The sequence below is a fragment of the Pygocentrus nattereri genome, chromosome 29, assembly GCF_015220715.1.
Source record: "Pygocentrus nattereri isolate fPygNat1 chromosome 29, fPygNat1.pri, whole genome shotgun sequence".
In the NCBI taxonomy this organism is placed as follows: Eukaryota; Metazoa; Chordata; class Actinopteri; order Characiformes; family Serrasalmidae; genus Pygocentrus; species Pygocentrus nattereri.
The window spans coordinates 13,034,315-13,051,635 of NC_051239.1; the positions used below are offsets into that span (position 1 = coordinate 13,034,315).

At 42.7% G+C, this 17,321-nt stretch overlaps 1 protein-coding gene across 1 annotated transcript in view; it reads left to right on the plus strand.

Annotated features, from left to right (window-relative positions):
- iqsec2b (IQ motif and Sec7 domain ArfGEF 2b) overlaps positions 1-10,010 on the plus strand; it is a 95,417-nt gene extending 85,407 nt beyond the window's left edge. The window contains 12 exon segments of the mRNA XM_037536085.1: positions 501-1,552; positions 1,661-1,822; positions 2,633-2,755; positions 2,916-3,082; positions 3,429-3,568; positions 3,727-3,852; positions 3,958-4,057; positions 4,186-4,347; positions 6,860-7,057; positions 7,251-7,300; positions 8,608-9,645; positions 9,647-10,010. Coding sequence (XP_037391982.1) covers positions 501-1,552; positions 1,661-1,822; positions 2,633-2,755; positions 2,916-3,082; positions 3,429-3,568; positions 3,727-3,852; positions 3,958-4,057; positions 4,186-4,347; positions 6,860-7,057; positions 7,251-7,300; positions 8,608-9,645; positions 9,647-9,877 — 3,549 coding nt within the window. The 3' untranslated portion in view covers positions 9,878-10,010.
- The last annotated feature ends 7,311 nt before the right edge of the window (positions 10,011-17,321 follow it).

Genomic DNA, 17,321 nt, shown 5'->3' on the forward strand with positions numbered 1-17,321 from the left:
AAACAAAATGCTTTCTCTGGCATAAACACATTTTTTATGAGCAAAATTTTATCTAAATGTTTTCAAACAAGCATTAATACTACTGAAAATGTTTGATGTTTATTCATTTTATCACCCACAGCTATTGTGCATAATATTTTATGCTGCAGTTACATGTTATCTGGTGGCAGTTGAACAACCAGAGGAGCAGCGACAGAAAATTATGCAAGCGACAGCAGCAAAGCAGAACAATCTGTTAATAGGTCAATTTCCCAACCTTTGCTGTCATACGTAGCAGTGGAATTAACTACATGTAGATTTTTTTGAGAACCATGGACTTCAAAACTCTCATTGTTAATGTGCAGTATTAGTTTGTTATTACTGCAAGGATTTCCCTAATAGGTGAAACACCCATGGAAGGACTGCAGGTACTCCACAGTACTCCAGGACCAAGACTGGAAACCCTGTGGCAGAGTCTTGAAGTTCATAATTGATAATGTTTATGGTATTTTATTCTTTAGGTTAAATCACTGGCCGATTCCATTGATGATGCCCTGACGTGCCGGCCGTCCAGAGAGGACTCCCAGGAGGGCATTGGGGACAGCAGTGGTGTAGTTGACGATTTTGGTGAATGCATCTGGAGCAGCAGCAGCCACCCGTCCCTCCGCCGTGGCCTGGTTGACCGGGACAGGGGCGGAGGGGGTGGCGGCTTGAGCATGCACGAGGATAGCACAGCCACATCATACAGTGATGTCACCCTCTACATGGATGATGGTCTGCCATCTTCACCACTCTCACTGGACAGAGCCCCGAGCAGTACAGACACAGAGTTCTGGGGAGGTGGTGGGGGGAGCAGTGGCGTCGGTGGTCGAGAGGACAGCCGTGACACGGAGGGGGGAGGTAGCAGTAATAGCCGCAGGAGCACACCTTGCACAGAGTGTCGTGACTACCGCCTCCGTGGGGCTCACTTGCCCTTGCTCACTATCGAACCGCCCAGCGACAGCTCTGTGGACATGAGTGACCGCTCAGACCGCGGCTCCCTTGGCAGGCAGTTGGTGTATGAGCAGGACTCGACCGGAGGATCCCCACAAGGGACATTAAAACACAACCCCAACGCCCGCTCAGTTACCTCTGCTGCAGCGCAGGGTCAGACGCGTCCAGCTAGCCGCCCGTTGCCATCACACATCCCCCACCACATAGCTCACCACCACCATCACCACCATCACCACCATCATCACCAGTACCCTGACACACCATCGTCTTCTTCTTCCCCCCAGCAGCCCCCAACCACGCCACTCTCCTCCTCATCCTCTGCCCCACTGCCCCCTGGTGGCCTGGATCAGCAGTGCTGCTCGGATGGTGACAATGACTCTCTAAACTCCACCACTAACTCTAATGAAACCATCAACTGCAGCTCCGGCTCTTCATCCAGGGACAGCCTGAGGGAGCCACTGCCACCTCTGGGCAAGCAGACCTACCAGAGAGAGAGCCGACACAGCTGGGACTCGCCTGCCTTTAACAATGACGTGATGCAGAGGAGGCAGTACCGCATTGGCCTCAACCTCTTTAACAAGTAAGTATAACGTTCAGAATTGTTTTCACAGTTTTCATGCTTTAATCGCTGCTCTTGGTACAATACAGTGACCTGCCTTATTATGGTTTGTGTCTCTTTGAACCATAGGAAACCAGAGAAAGGCATCCAGTACTTGATAGAGCGTGGTTTTGTGTCAGACACGCCTGTCGGTATCGCCCGCTTCATTCTGGAGAGGAAAGGCCTGAGCCGGCAGATGATCGGGGAATTTCTGGGCAACAGACAGAAGCAATTCAACAAGGATGTGCTTGAGTGAGTTGGCCTGGGAGCCAGTAGACACTCTGGAATGAATGCATTTAGAGACAATATGGAAGCCTACTTTAAATGAAAAAGCAGAAAGGCATTTAAATTGACAGTTAGAAAAGAAGGTATCTGCAAAAGGGACATGCTAACACTGAAATTAGAGATTTGCATGGCATCTAATGGACTGCTTGCAAATGCTGCAGATATACAGTACTGTGCAAAAATCAGAGACCATCTTTCATGTATTTAATTTCAAGTCAAAATGGCAATTGTGCAAGTGCAAGTTATTCATTTTCAGGAGATATTTCCTAGAAGGCTTAACAGCTAAATATAATAACAGTAATTTTAGTGTTTAGCGTGTGCACTATTTGCCTTTATTGCAGCTTCCATTCTTTTTGACTTGTTTTCAGTTTTTTAAAGAAATCTGCAGAGATATTTTCCAAGCTTTCAAAGTTCAGTCTTAAAAGTTGGTTGCATTTTCTGCTTCTTACAATCCAAATAAGTGTTCACATTCAGTGATTTTGAGGTCTGGACACTGGGATGACCAGCCCATTATTCTGAGAGCACCAGCTTTTTGTTTGTTTTGCAAATTTTCTTAAAAAAAATATGTATGTATATTTCCTTTTCAGTTGCTTCTTGACAGATATCCTTTCAGACCCGTAGCATTGCCTTCTCATAGTGGAAAGGAGGACAGAGATACCTGTAGATTTTCTCTGATCCGAAGCAAAAGTGGAGCTGAATGCTTGATATTTTCTTCTCTCTTGCAAAGATGAAAACTTGCAGTGCTGTTTATCTGACAGTGACTCTTTTCTGTTTCAGTTGTGTGGTAGATGAGATGGACTTTTCTGGAATGGATCTAGATGATGCTCTGAGGAAGTTTCAGGCCCAGATCAAAGTGCAAGGAGAGGCCCAAAAAGTGGAACGGCTTATAGAAGCTTTCAGGTGGGACGATTTATTGGTTTTTGTTTATTGGTTAACAGATTATATAAGAATTCTACGTTTACAGCTACTAATATTTCTGTCCCATGCTTTGTTAGTAGTATGTTTAATTTAATGAGGTATTGAATATGTGTATTTATCCAATGCAATATCTTTCTTTCAGTCAGAGGTATTGCGTATGTAACCCTGCGTTGGTGCGCCAGTTCCAGAACCCAGACACTATCTTCATCCTGGCCTTTGCCATCATCCTCCTTAATACAGACATGTACAGCCCCAGCGTCAAAGCAGACAGGAAGATGAAGTTGGATGATTTCATTAAAAACCTGCGAGGTGAGATTCCAATCATATTTGCACATGTGCGAACTCTCTTACATACACACACACATTTTTGATTATCTGAGGGTATATCAGTTCAGTTCATTGCAGCTTAAAGGAATCGTAAATCAGTATGGTTAACAACAGATGAAAACTAATGGAGACCATTTAGCGTTATCTTAGCATTATTTAGCATTATATCTACCAAATTATGCAATTCCCCAGCATCCTTTAATCATTATTAGCAATGTTAGCATTTAAATAGTCCTTTAAGGAAAAACTGGTCTATAAATGAAGCAACACTGCACCACTCTGCATGCAGCAGCAGTTCAAAAACAAGTCAATTATCTCTGTCCCTCAGGAGTTGACAATGGGCAGGATATCCCACGTGACCTGTTGGTTGGGATCTACCAGCGTATTCAGAAGTGGGAGCTGAGGACCAATGATGACCATGTCTCCCAGGTCCAGGCTGTAGAAAGAGTCATTGTGGGCAAGAAACCAGTGAGTTTATGTTTGTTAGGCTTCGGCAAATTTATCCATATTTGAAGCAGATATGTTAAAAGTTGGTTGGTCTGTTAGCATCTATCAAAATGGTACATTTCATTATGATTTCATGTCATGCGTCTCTGACTTAAAGTCATTGAACTGTCCTTGTGCAGGTCCTGTCTCTTCCCCATCGTAGGCTGGTGTGCTGCTGTCAGCTCTATGAGGTACCTGACCCCAACCGGCCCCAGAGGACCGGAGTTCACCAGAGAGAGGTTTTCCTCTTCAATGACTTGCTGGTGGTACGCCTATCAATCTCTTTGTTGTCATGACAACCATATCAACAGCAGGCATTTCCTTAATAATACTGGTTGGCCCCTATTTTACTCTTGTTCTATATCTGATAGGTAACAAAGATCTTCCAAAAGAAGAAAACCTCAGTGACATACAGTTTCCGACAGTCCTTCCCTCTGGTGGAGATGCAGGTTCACATGTTCCAGAACTCCTGTAAGATTTAGTCTCTATATTCAAACCTGCTTTCAATTTTGAAGATTATAATAACCAGCTGTAAAAAAGTAGTGTTTCCATCACTTGTTCTCTCCTTCTCTCTCTCTATAAACTACGCCTTCTCTCAGACTACCCTCATGGTATCAGACTAACATCAGCGATCCCGGGCGGTGAGCGTAAGGTGCTGATTGTGTTCAACGCACCAAGTCTGCAGGACCGCACACGCTTCGTCAGCGACCTGAGAGAAAGCATCGCTGAGGTGCAGGAGATGGAGAAATACAGAGTGGAGTGTGAGTACAGCTCCCTCTGCTGGTCCTTATAATGAAACAAACTTCCTTTGTTTTGTCTGAATTGCAATAAGGACATTAGGTCATAGAATAAGTAACATAAATAAGTAAAAAGAATGCATTCACACAGTCTGAGAAATACTTTTACAAAGCCTCTCTTAACAGACTCAAAACGCTATTGACTTAAATGTAATTTCATCTGTAAGTTGGGGAATATGAGGCACTGCTTCTGCTCATATCTCCTTATTTTTGTAGCCTTATTTTTGTGCTGCTTCAGCTTCAGTGCTCTGCCACAAGCAAGATAAGCTGCTCCTCTTTTCTTGAACCTTTGCTTGGACTGCAAGTGTGTCAGCAAAACTCTGATTGGTTAGCCTGATTTTTAACGCATCTGAACAATGATTAAAAGTTTTATGCAGTGATGCTGTCCATCAGTTTCTAACTCAATGTGAAGGATGATATTAACATGAGTGAGTTTTTTCAGTAAAAATAAGACTGTTGAATAGGCCTTTGTGGACAATGGCTTTTTTGGTGCTATTGGTGGTAGTGCTGGATTCTTTGTAGCTCTGGGTTTTAAACACTAGCATTAGCATTTGGGGGGGCACTGAGATGCAGTGAGTAGTGCTGCTACTTCACAACAGGGGGGGATCGATTCCCCAGTTGGGTGACCAGGGTCCTTTCTGTGTGGAGTTTGCGTGGACAAAACAAGGTTTTAAGATAGCTACTTAGCTATGCAGTTTATTTTGTACATTTTTGACAAAGTCCATTTGAGATTACTTAAAAACTTGAAGATATCTGAAGTGCGTGATTATTTAACGCAAGATAACATTGCATTTTGGCTTCATAGTTTCAGTGTAAAACAAAGAAAGTAAATTTCACATAAAAGATATTCTGTTTTACTTCCATTTACTTTTTCCCCCATCACCATAGTAATCGACAAGCTTGGCTTGGAGACTTTAATTGGCTCAGAGTGCAAGAAGGTTCATGGTTTGGGTAAAACTCCTTAGAGAAAACAATCGTAACTTGATCTCACTGAGTCCTGGGGGTGATAACATCTATTTTTTGTACATGATTTGATCAGTGAAAATGTATGTTAATGCAATGTGTAAAATGTAAATAAATGTAAATAAAAACAGGAAGCAATGACTTACAAGTCTCATAGACCCATATTTCATTAACAGTAGAACATAGAACACATATCAGATGTTCAAAGTGAGTCATTTTACCATTTCATTGAAAAATATTAACTCATTTAGAAATTGATGGCAGCATTGCATCTCAAAAAAGTTGGGACAGGGCCGTGTCTACCATTGTGTAGCATCCGCTTTTCTTTAAACAACAGCCTGTAAACGCCTGGGAAGTAAGGAGATCAGTTGCTGGAGTTTTGATAGAGAAAAATGTTGTCCTATTCTTGTCTGATGTAGGATTCTATCTGCTCGACAGTCCTGGGTCTTCTTTGCCAGATTTTTCGTTTCATGATGCTCCATATGTTTACTATTGGTCTAAAACTTCTGTATACTGTTCAGCATTGATAGTGCCTTTCCAGGTGTATAAACTGCCATACCATCAGAGATGCAGGCTTTTGAACTGTGCACTGATAACAAGCTGAATGGTTTCTCTCCTCAAGAGCGTCTGTGGTGTCCATAAAGAATGTCAAATTTTGATTCACCTGACTACAGAACAGTTTTCCATTTTGCCTCAGTCCATTTTAAATGAGCTTTGACCCAGAGAAGACAGTGGCGTTTCTGGATAGTGTGGACATATGGTGTCTTCTTTGCATGATACAGCTTTAACTTGCATTTGTGGATTGCACAGCGAACTGTGTACACAGACAATGATTTCTGGAAGTGTTCCTGAGCTCATGCAGTGATTTCCAGTATAGAATCATGCCTGTTTTTAATGTAGTGTCACCTGAGGGCCCGAAGATCAAGAGCATCCAATATTGACCGACAGCCTTGGTCCTTGCATACAGGGCTTTCAAAAGATTCTCTGAATCATTTGATGATGTTATGTACAATACATGATGGGATATCCAAAGTCTTTGCAATTGAGGATCATTCTTCTGAAATTGTTCCAAATTTAGACGCAGTTCTTCACTGATTGGTGAATTTCTGCCCATCTTTGCTTCTGACTCTGCTTCCTAAAATGCTCTTTTTATACCCCGTAATGTGAGTTAGTTGCAAATCGCCCCTCCAGCTGTTTTTTTTTAGTAGTATCACTTACTTTTTCAGCCTTTTGTTGTCCCTGTTCCAACTTTTCTGAGATGCATTGCTGCCATCAAGTTCCCAATGAGTTAATATTTTTCATGAAATGGTACAATGTCTCACTTTCAATATCTGATGTGTTCTACATTTTATTGTAGATAAAAATATGGTTCTATGAGACTTGCAAATAATTACATTGTTTTTATTTACGTTTTACACAGCGTCCCAACATTTTTGAAATTATAGTTGTACTACTTTGTTTTATTCTCTATCTGCACTCTTTAATGTTTTGCATTGGCTTTTCTCTCATGCAGCTGAGCTAGAGAAGCAGAAAGGTGTGATGCGGCCCAGCCTTCTGAGCAGCAGTGTGGTGGGTGGAGGTGTGGGTGGGGTCAAGAGTGAAGTGGTGAATGGCACAATAGGAAGACCCAGTCTGGACGACAACTACTCACCTGGCGAAGGCCTTAAACGCACTGCTCTCAGCTCCTCACTGAGGGACCTGTCTGATTCAGGTGAGAAACACGCACAGTAAAGTACACAAAGTTGCACTACACATTGCGATGAAACAATACATACACAAATATGTCAACAAAATTTGTTTTCAAATGCACCAATAAGGGTTTTAAAACTAAACACACATGCAAACATGCACATTAAATTTCTTACATGCTGTGGAAATACTTGACATGTCCTGATTGGATGCAGGGAAACGCGGTCGCAGAAACAGCGTTGGTTCCCTTGACAGTACAATGGAAGTAAGTCTGAGTGGAGCAGAGGTCTGTATCTTTAGCTTTCGCCCACAACCCATCACCAAAGTGACCACCACCCCACCCACGTCGCATGTCTGCCTGGACAATCCCCTGTCCCCCTCCAACCAAAAAAAAAGAAAAAAAAAGCCATCTTGCATGTGTCTTTACCCTTTACCAACCCCACAGAGCCAGAGCCATGACTGTGTATGCCTGTGTATGCACGGTGGTATGCCCCCTGCTAGTGCATCAGAATGATATTTTACCATACTTGTGCAGCGGAGAAGACGTTACCTACTGAATCCATATGGCTGCGTGAGCCTGTGAATATTGGATCTGTGGATGAATGGATTTGCTGTTTTTGTTGTTGTTTCAATTGCAAGTAGACCTGTCACAATTACATAATCGCCTGATTGCAAGTACTTAAGTCGATCACGATGATTTAAGCTTTCTGCAGTCACATTCACCTTTCTCAGCTTTCAGTCATATGTTTACATCACAAAAAACCAGAATGTGAATGGGTGTGTTTTCATGAGTTGAGTTGAGGCAAATAATGTAAATAAAAGGAACCAAAAAATACATTTATTAAGACAGAAAAGAGATCTAACACAAGAACAATGAAATTCTTAATTTCTTACTGGTGCTGTATACACCTTCAGAGCGCAGTGGTGAGTAATGTGTATTTATTTGAACTCAAGCCATGTCTGTCATTGGTTGGGAACTGCTAAAAATCTATAGCTTGGCTAATCAGCCAAGTGTACTTTAATAGCTGCAAATAATAACCAAAATGACAACTAATTGTCAGGTAAATTGTCATGATCGTGACAGGCCTATCTGCAAGTACTGTTGTCTATGCAGTCTTCATGCATGAACAACCAGCATTAGTTGTTTTCAATGCACCTTTGTTCTTGTGATCCAGCATCTGTGTCTGTTTTGATGTTTGTGTGATTAAATATTACTGATAGTAATGGTATATTATTGTATTATACGGGAATGAGGTTGTTCCATGACTCTAATCAACTCACCCGTTTCTCTTCCCCTGTTCTATGAACCTGTCAAACTGCCTATCCTTTCTCCACTATTTCTCTTTCTTTCCTTATTTCTCCTGCACTTCTCATTATTGCTATGCAATCTCATCCCTCCGTTACCTCTTTCCTCTCTGTTTCTGTTATTTCCCCTTTCTACTCCTTCCCTGCCTTTCCTCCTGCTCTCTTTGCAATCTTCGCCCACTGGAACCCTCTTGGTTTTCTTTTGCTTTTCTTTCCTCTTGCCCTCTTTCTACTCTTCCTCCTTTCCCCCCACTCTCTTTGTCTTAGGGTTCCATCATTAGCAGTCCTCGGCCTCACCAGCGTTACCCAGTAGCCACTGTACTCCCGAGCTGCTATGGAGCCGAAGATTACCGGCCTCACCGCCCCATCCTGAGCCCCGGAGTGGGGGTGGGGGGTGGGCCGGGGCAGCAGCAACAACACACCACACCTGTGGTGGCTGGCGCTGGGCCAGCCTCCAGCAGCAGCAGCAGCGAGAGAGGAGCCAGTGGGACGGGGAGTGGGACGAGCACGGCCGGCTCCTTCCTGGGATCCCTGTTTGGGGGCAAACGGGCCAAAGCACCGGGTCCCATTATCCCCCCGGGGCCACCCTACCCCGCCCCCGTGGCCCCACCGAGCACTGGAGGGCCACCGCCCCTCTCCCCTTCCCCATGCTCGGCGGAGGCCGGGGGACCTTCCAAGATCCAGGCCTTGCACGCCCAGTACTGCCACACTACTACCAGCAGCAGTGTGGCTGGGCAGCAGCCTCCGCCCCCCTACTACCATCCGCACCAACGCTACCACGTACAGAGCGCACCGGCATCTGGACACCAGCACCAGCACCCCACGCTGCAGCGTGTCACCCTGCCGCGCCGGCCTCTCCCCAACCCCTCCGGGCACAACCCCTACCCGCCGCCTCTTTCCCAGCATGCTTTGCCGCAGGGTCGCTACGGGACTTTGGGACACATGGGCTCGCCGTGCGTCCCACCGCCTCCCCCCCTTTCTCCTCACTCCCAACTCTCCCAACACCCACAGTTTGCCCTCTTCCACACGCCGCCTCTGCCCTCACACTCGGCCAGAGGGGGCGCCGTCAGCAAGCCTCCGCTGACATTGTCACACTCGCAGCCGCACCCGCACGCACACTCCCACGTGGGGCATACGCCCCACCCCGCCCATTTCATCTTCGCCAGCCCGCCCCCGGCGCCGTCCCAGCCGCCCCCACCCCCGCCGCCAGTCTCCGGGCCGCCGCCGCCCGCCACTGCCCACCACGGGCCGCCGGCCGGCCCGTATCTGCCCCAGTATCCTCCACTGCTCTCCTCCATCCCCCCTCCCCCCCCCCCACTCCCCTTTACCCCCCCCTTCCTCCCCCCTTACCCCTCTTACGCCTCTCTCCCCTCTCCCCCCCCAGCACCCCGTCCCGCCACCGCCACTGCCTGCCGGGTCACAGGCCCCGGGGCCCCAGGCATCAGCGGGACAGAGTGGAGGAGCCGCACCTGGGGCGAGCGGTACAGTCGACCGGGCCAAATCCAAGCCTACCAACCGGATCAGCACGGTAGTGTGAGCAGGGTGAGGGCTGGGAAGGCACGGGGATGGGGCTCGCTACGCGGCCCCCTGGTGGTGGGAGGAGGGACAGCGGAGAGGTTGGAAGAAGTGGGAGGCCGGGCCAGGGCAGAAAGCAAGAAGAAACGCAACCTCTTGAGACTCTGTTACTTTCACCTGCGCTTCCCACAAGTGTAGAGGGAGACAATACAAGAGATCGGCACATTCACAAATACACTTTTTATATTTACAAAGAAAAATTGTAAGACAAGGTCAGTCCCCCTACAGTGGATTACAGAGGAGTACCACCTCAAATCTATAAACAGACACAACTTGCTTTAACAATAAGTGTGAAGGTTACTGACTCGGTGCCAACCAATAAATTCCTTCCTTCTTTCTGCTCCAAACATTGAAACCTTTAGGCATAAGCGATAAAATAAACAGAATACAACCAGGTAACAAATACACACAAACTCATTCACCTACAGAGGTTGTGTAAACCGCCATAGAAGAATGTTTTCTCAGTCTCAGCATATCAGAAACACAAAGAGCTTGTCTGAATCTCTTTCGTGATGTGGGAACCTGTAGAACAGGGAGAGCGTATTGTCAAGGACTGTCCGTTTACTCTTCCAGACGTTAAATATAAATTCAGTTACCTTCTCCACTCTAGCGTGACAGAACATGTGAAATGTGTTTCAAGCATTAGCTGATAGCAGTTGCAAAAAATGTACGCAATAATCAGTCCATGAATTACTCGATGTTCAGCTTCTTGCTAAAGAGAGCAGTATTTTGCTGTTTTCCTGTGTAACACTCTCATTAAAGAACCGTGTTTAAATAGCTGGAGGACCACAAGACCACACGTTGCTATTAACATTTCACCACTTTTAAATACATTTGTCACTTCGAATGAAAGTTTTAGATTTTTATTCACAGAAAGTCTCACCTACAGCAAATAACTATCAAACGCTTGAACTAGAGCAGTTACGATGAAACATTCAAAACATCCTTTCATCCTCAGTACTTTCCACACTCATGCTAGAGGTTTAACTGTTGTAAATGTAAGTGTTAGCCAGTAAACTTGAATGTTCTTGTGTGCTTGCTATTAAAAAAGAATGCTGAAGGGCTTGATTTTTGTTTGTTTCACTTGGTTTTGACATTCTAGGCAGAACTGTGCAAGAGTATGAACGTGAAGAGAGAACACGCAGGAGAATGAACGTGTAAATTAGAATGAATAATACCACTGAAACCTGTGTGGTTTTGTTTTCAGGGTACATATGGTGCATGGTGCCTGCTAAAAAAAGCAGGAAAAACATATTTAATAGAAAATTACACAACGCCTCCAACACAAAATATATTTGTCCACTTTACTTTTGTACACTATGGCCACTCTTCCATCCTTCAAATCTTTAAACCACCCGGTTACAGCTGTGACCTCCCAACAAAAGCTGTCACCGCATATAATGTCACTCATGTGACGTTTCCCTTCACAGAGACACTAACATTGAAGTAAACAACTACCCAAATACACCTTAGCTGCCTTGCAGATTCCTTTCTCATGTGCATCTAAAATGACTAAAGAAGACATTTCTGAGATTTGATATAAGATGCTCCCCTTTTATAATAATGGGGAAAGAAAAATAAGTGAAAAAGCAAGAGTTTCAAAAACTACAGATAAATTGGTGCAACCATACAAGATCTGGCAGACCATCAAAACTATTACCATCAGAAAAACACAAAGTACATAAAGCTTTCATCTCTGAGAAAGAGAAGAAAATCAAGCTCCACTCTTGCTTTAAATCTGAAAAAATCCACTTTTCTGTCCATCCTTCCACTTTAGCAAATCAACACATTTAAGAACTGTCTACATTTGTAATAAGGACTACATGATTGTGAGAAGCAGAAAATGCAACCACCTTCTAAGACTGAACTTTGAAGGTGTGAAAAAATGTCCCTGCAAATTTCTTTGAATAAACTGAAAGCAAATTACCTAAAAATGGAAGATGTAACAACAGCAAAGGGTGGACACACTAAATAGAGAAAACATTGATATATTTAGTTGTGGAGGCGTACTTAATACCCATTTTGACAGGAAATTAAATAAACAAACGACGCTTTCTAACTTTTGCACAGTATAGAACAGTCATAATCTAAAAATATGAAGTAACTGTAAGTAGGACTGCAGTTTTTTTAGACCAGTAAACCAACCAGTTTTCTCAAGCCTACCTCCACTCTCTGCTATAGCTTTTTAGTAATAATAATGATAAAACACTGCCCACTGGCAGCTTTGCTTGCTGCTTCATTAGCTGAGCAATTTACCAGAGATGATGCAGCATTTCTCAAAGTTACCAAGCTTTTGATAGTCAAGTTGAGCAACTACGAAAGAGCTTAACAGGCTTCAGACAGCTGAACACTTACCAGAGACCTGTAATGACGAACTGCCTGCTTACTTTAATAATAAACATGAGACTTGTGGATTACATCATCAGCAGATAAGGTCACTTAAAGTTGACATACGTCTGCAAAAAGCAATTCACTCACTGGCGTTTGAATATCGGTTGGGGCCAACGGGTTTCTTCAATTACTGCCCCCAGTACCATGTCTGTGGGAAAGTGTCCACTGAATTGATCCAATCTTAGGACTCTGACTAATGAGGGCTCGTAACAATCATGTGAAGGATATGTTCCTGGAGAGGCTGCGGCCTCTCTCACCGTTTCTCTTCCTTTTTTGGTCTTTTTGCGTGTTTGAAATGCCTGTTTGTGTTAGTGCAAATCAAATGCATCTCACAGGGTTGCATTGATGCTATCTTTCATATTTTGCTTTTTTTTATTTTTATTCTGACATAAATGTTTACTATGAATATGACTGGTTATGTTGATTATGTTATGTTATTTAATTATACAGGTAGTATAATTACAACAGAGATATATGGATACATATTGTATATAAATCCTCTGATGGTTGAGCAGAGCATGGTAGAGAGTCTCTGAAATGGGACCTTACATGAATACATGAATTTGGTTTATAAGGACAATCACACTTGTCTTTACAAGTGTTACTGAATGTTGCAGACTTTGTAATGGTACTTATTTGACCCTTTTCCGATGAGTTGTGGTTCTGTTATGAGATTTTGTTCTTTTTTTTTTCTTAATATGTGCTTCACAGATTTACTGTTTGGGTGGAAGCAAGGCCAGCACAAATCCTGTTACAATGAAAGCCTTTTCCTTTTCGTTTAAAGAGGAATACAAGGAATGTCGTATAGAGGTTTGTACCGAGAAGTGTGTTATTGCCCCAGTTTAACTAATTAATTTCAATTATTTGACTGTCAGCTCCTTTGCCACCGTTAGCCAAAAGAAATGAGGTGAATTAACAAAGTGTATGGTTCTCCGACTGCTGCGTACCCATCCCCCACCCCACCCTGTGGATGTTATTGCATGATTGCAGTACTTAGCGAATGAAGAGTGTTCTATAAATACAACTGTACATGATCATACGGTTTAATATTGACCATGAAGCAAAGAGAACTATTATTCAGGATTGTGTGTGTATGTGTGAATGTAATGCGTGCGTGAGAGTGTAACATTCATTGTAGGTGAATATTGCATATTTATTTTGTAAGCCTATATGAACATATATGTCACAGCGGAGCTGAATGTTATTTTAGAAATCTATGAAATATAAAGTCATCTAATTTGTGTACAGACAGTGTGCAAATCAATACAGAGAGATGTGAATATTTATTGCTTCTAAACTATTATAAAGTGTCCTTGCAGTGGATAAAACCCAGTGTCATTTGTTTCTTATTGCATGCTGTTATTATGCATACATGTAGAAATGCACATCTGCAAAAGGCGATGCAGTGAACAGGGGTCAGATAGAGGGATATAACGATTCACATGTTCAGATTTGCTACCATTTTCAATTAATTTGCATGTTTTCCTATATCGTATTTTATTTGTGAAATATCTTCCTAATTATACACACCAGTTGTACCCACAATGTATTCAGAGACAACCCCTATGACTGCCTTTTCTAGATACAATGGCTATTAAGTATAAGTTATCCACTGTTTAGAAGATGTTCCTGAGGAGATTAGATATAAGATAATCCAGTTGTATGAGGAAGGGGACAGTCAAAGGAAAATAAGTTTAAACCGGACTCCTAACAACTGTGAAAGGTCTGGTAACCCAGATAAATAACCCAGATAAACAGCACTTAAAGCTTTTGCCTTTGAGAGATAGGGGAAAAAAAAAATCCAGCTCCACTCTTCAAGTCAATCCAAGTCGAAAAAGGAGCTGTCGGTGTTCTCAGAAAAACAAACTGACCACTCCAGGGTCCAAACCTCAAACCCAGAACATCACTGAATGTGTTTAGGAGCAGAAAATGCAACCAACTTCTACGACTGAACTTTGGAGGTGTGGAAAAATATCTATGTGGATTTCTTTGAAAAACTGAAAGCAAGGCTCCTGAAAACAATGGAAGCTTTAACAAAGGCCAAAAGCAGCAACACTAAATTCTGAAATAAATCTAATATTATATAGACGTTAAGGCCTCTGCTTTTTTCCTGATACTGAACAATGAATAACCTTTACGTAATGGCCCTTTTGACTCTGACTCAAACAGGACTTTTTCAGCGCCTACCACGTCTGCCTTTAACAAAATAGGCACCAAAATCAGAAAAGGCCTGGTGTATTTTGTGTGCAAAGCCTTACACCTCAAGTACTGAGCTCTCCAGAACTGCAGCAGAACTTCTTAGTGCACTCGGCATCTAACAGCACAACAACTGTAGCTTGTTGTTAGATGCTGTTCTTCTTTTTGGGGATCACTTGGAGCTACAGTAATTCTAAAGCTCCAAAATTGTGAGCTAGACTAAAGCAGTTCAGGGGTTTAACCAAGAAAGCTTAATGAATTTAAACCCGGGGAAGGAATTAGGAACTATCCATCAATCCATTTTCCAAGCCGCTTCTCCGTCAGGGTCACGGGGAATTAGGAACTAGCTTGAAGCAAAACTGATCGTCAAAATGACTATTATTATTAGTTTGTATGTTTTAACTTTACCTCATATCTCTGATTACATATCACATTACGTCATATCTCTGATCACAAAGACCTCTTTAGTCATGCATCATATTGTTGCTGGGATCATTATCATATTATGACTATTGAAAATGAAAATGAATGCCAGCGTTAAAAATCACTGCTGCTTGTGCCCTGTAGTAAACAAACATGTCCCAACCCTCATACATCCTACAAACATTCAAAAAAGTGTCACTAGATCTTGTGAATTAGGAGGCCATTTAGTAGTGAAAATAAGAATAATGCTACATACATGTTACAAGCAAACTAACACTCCTGCGCACGGAAACAACAGCGTAAAAAAACAAGGTCAAGCAGAATTCCAACAATTTTTCAAAGTCCTTGGATAATTAAAGGCTTGATATGTAAACAAAGTCATTCAGTGTGGTTTGATGTGAAATGCTCTAGATAAATGCGCTGTTCTAGATAAACTTCAGGAGTCAGAATTCTTTACAGTGATGGTGATGGGAACCAGACGTCTGAAGCATTTAATTCCTCTAAAGGCTTCCTCACAAAAAGTTACTACATTATATGGTTACTATATGCTGCCTGATGTCAGAGACATTGTTTACACTTAGAGGTAAGGATTGGCTTAAAATATTTTTAAAAGCGATTCATGGTGGAGAGGTATGCGGGGTATGCAGGGCAAATTAGAGCTGTGAGGCAAATTAGTGCCCAAAGAAAGCTTGTTTTTCCAGATTTACCACTGTGTTACAATTATCAACAACACACACACGAAATATCAGAACACACAACTGGGTTCAGTGGTGGTTTGGAATAATAAATAAAATAGCACTTTTTGCACTTTCTCTACAGTTAACCAGTTCACAGCAAACCACTCTGGTTACCATTAGAGACCATTAGTTTTAGATTTATTCATTTAGATCCCATTAAGAAACCAGCAAATGCATCTAGAATCCGTCCCAGAACCTGTTAAACCATTGGAGCCCTTTACACTGTGATATCAACCTATCAGGAAAGCAAAAAATACAATTCTGATGATAACATCGAGAGAAAATAGACCGTATCTGATGCCACATGTCTCAAACCAGAAAAATGTCAAGGTGCAGAGGGACAACGTGCTGTGAGTCATGTTCACTCTAATTGTGAAGGAACTGAATAAACTTTTCCTCACCTTGTCGAAATAAGTTTGATGTACTGTGTAAATATGCCTTTCAAAACATGCAATTCACTCCTCCGTGCAAGCACAAGATGTTTTTGTCATGATCAGCTGTTCATTTACATACACTGATCAGCCACAACATTTAACCTGCCTCCTTGTTTCTACATTCATTGGCCATTTGATCAGCTCCACTTACTATACAGGTGCACTCTGTAGTTCTATAATTACAGACTAAAGTCCATCTGATTCTCTGCATACTTTGCTGGCCCCCTTTCACCCTGTTCAATGGTCAGGATCCTCACAGGACAGGGTAGTATTTGGGTGGTGGGTCATTCTCGTCACTGAAGTGACACTGATCTGGTGGTGGTGTGTCAGTTTGTGTTGCGCTGGTACAAGTGGATCAGACACACCAGTGCTGCTGCTATCAAGAGGTAAGTAGTAATATTAAGCTGAGTCTGTATTGAATTACCATTTAAAACTAAACTTTCAAAATACTTAACCAGTTAATGTTATGCATGTATATGTGCATACATTGGACATTGGCAATGGCAGTCGTGTAACTTTGTGGCTTATCAGCTTTCTTCAAGGACGAGCAGAAGAGTATTAAAGGAGGTGAAAACCACTCTTAGTCTGGTCATGTTGAGCAGGGTAGCCTGAGTGCAGATCAGCTTAGCACTACCACACTGGCAAAGTGTGCTAGAGGGTGCCAATTTACCATGCTGTATTAGCTTACATGTAACAATATTCATATTTCGACTCTGTAACGACCTCATAGTTCAGAGAGCCCAATGATATTTGAGGGGGGAAATATTCAAAGGGCATATCATATCAGCTTTGGAACATTTTTGATTATCACAGGATGTGACAGAGGTTATTTACAAAAACTGCACTCATCCTTATCATAGAGAAATCTAGATCCAGAGTTCCATACAAGGGCGTAAGAGCACGGTGCCGACTACAAAACGACATTACAACCTCAGTGATCTGTGTGAGAGAAGTTGCAGAGAATACAATTACCGCTCTGTAATGTCTTTTGGGAGTCTCAAACGCTAGAGGGCGCTCCTGAGCGTTAAGACGGTGCATTTAAGCAAAACATAGTTTATAAACGCTTAAACATTTTTAATACACAAAATTCATTCATTTCCTGAACACTTAACTTTTAGAGCTTAAAAACTTTAAAGAAGCTTTTAAACTCGAGTTCTTTGAGTTTAAAACGGCGCCAGCGTGCGTTCATGACGTCAGTGAGCGCGAACAGCCAATGAGCTGCGCC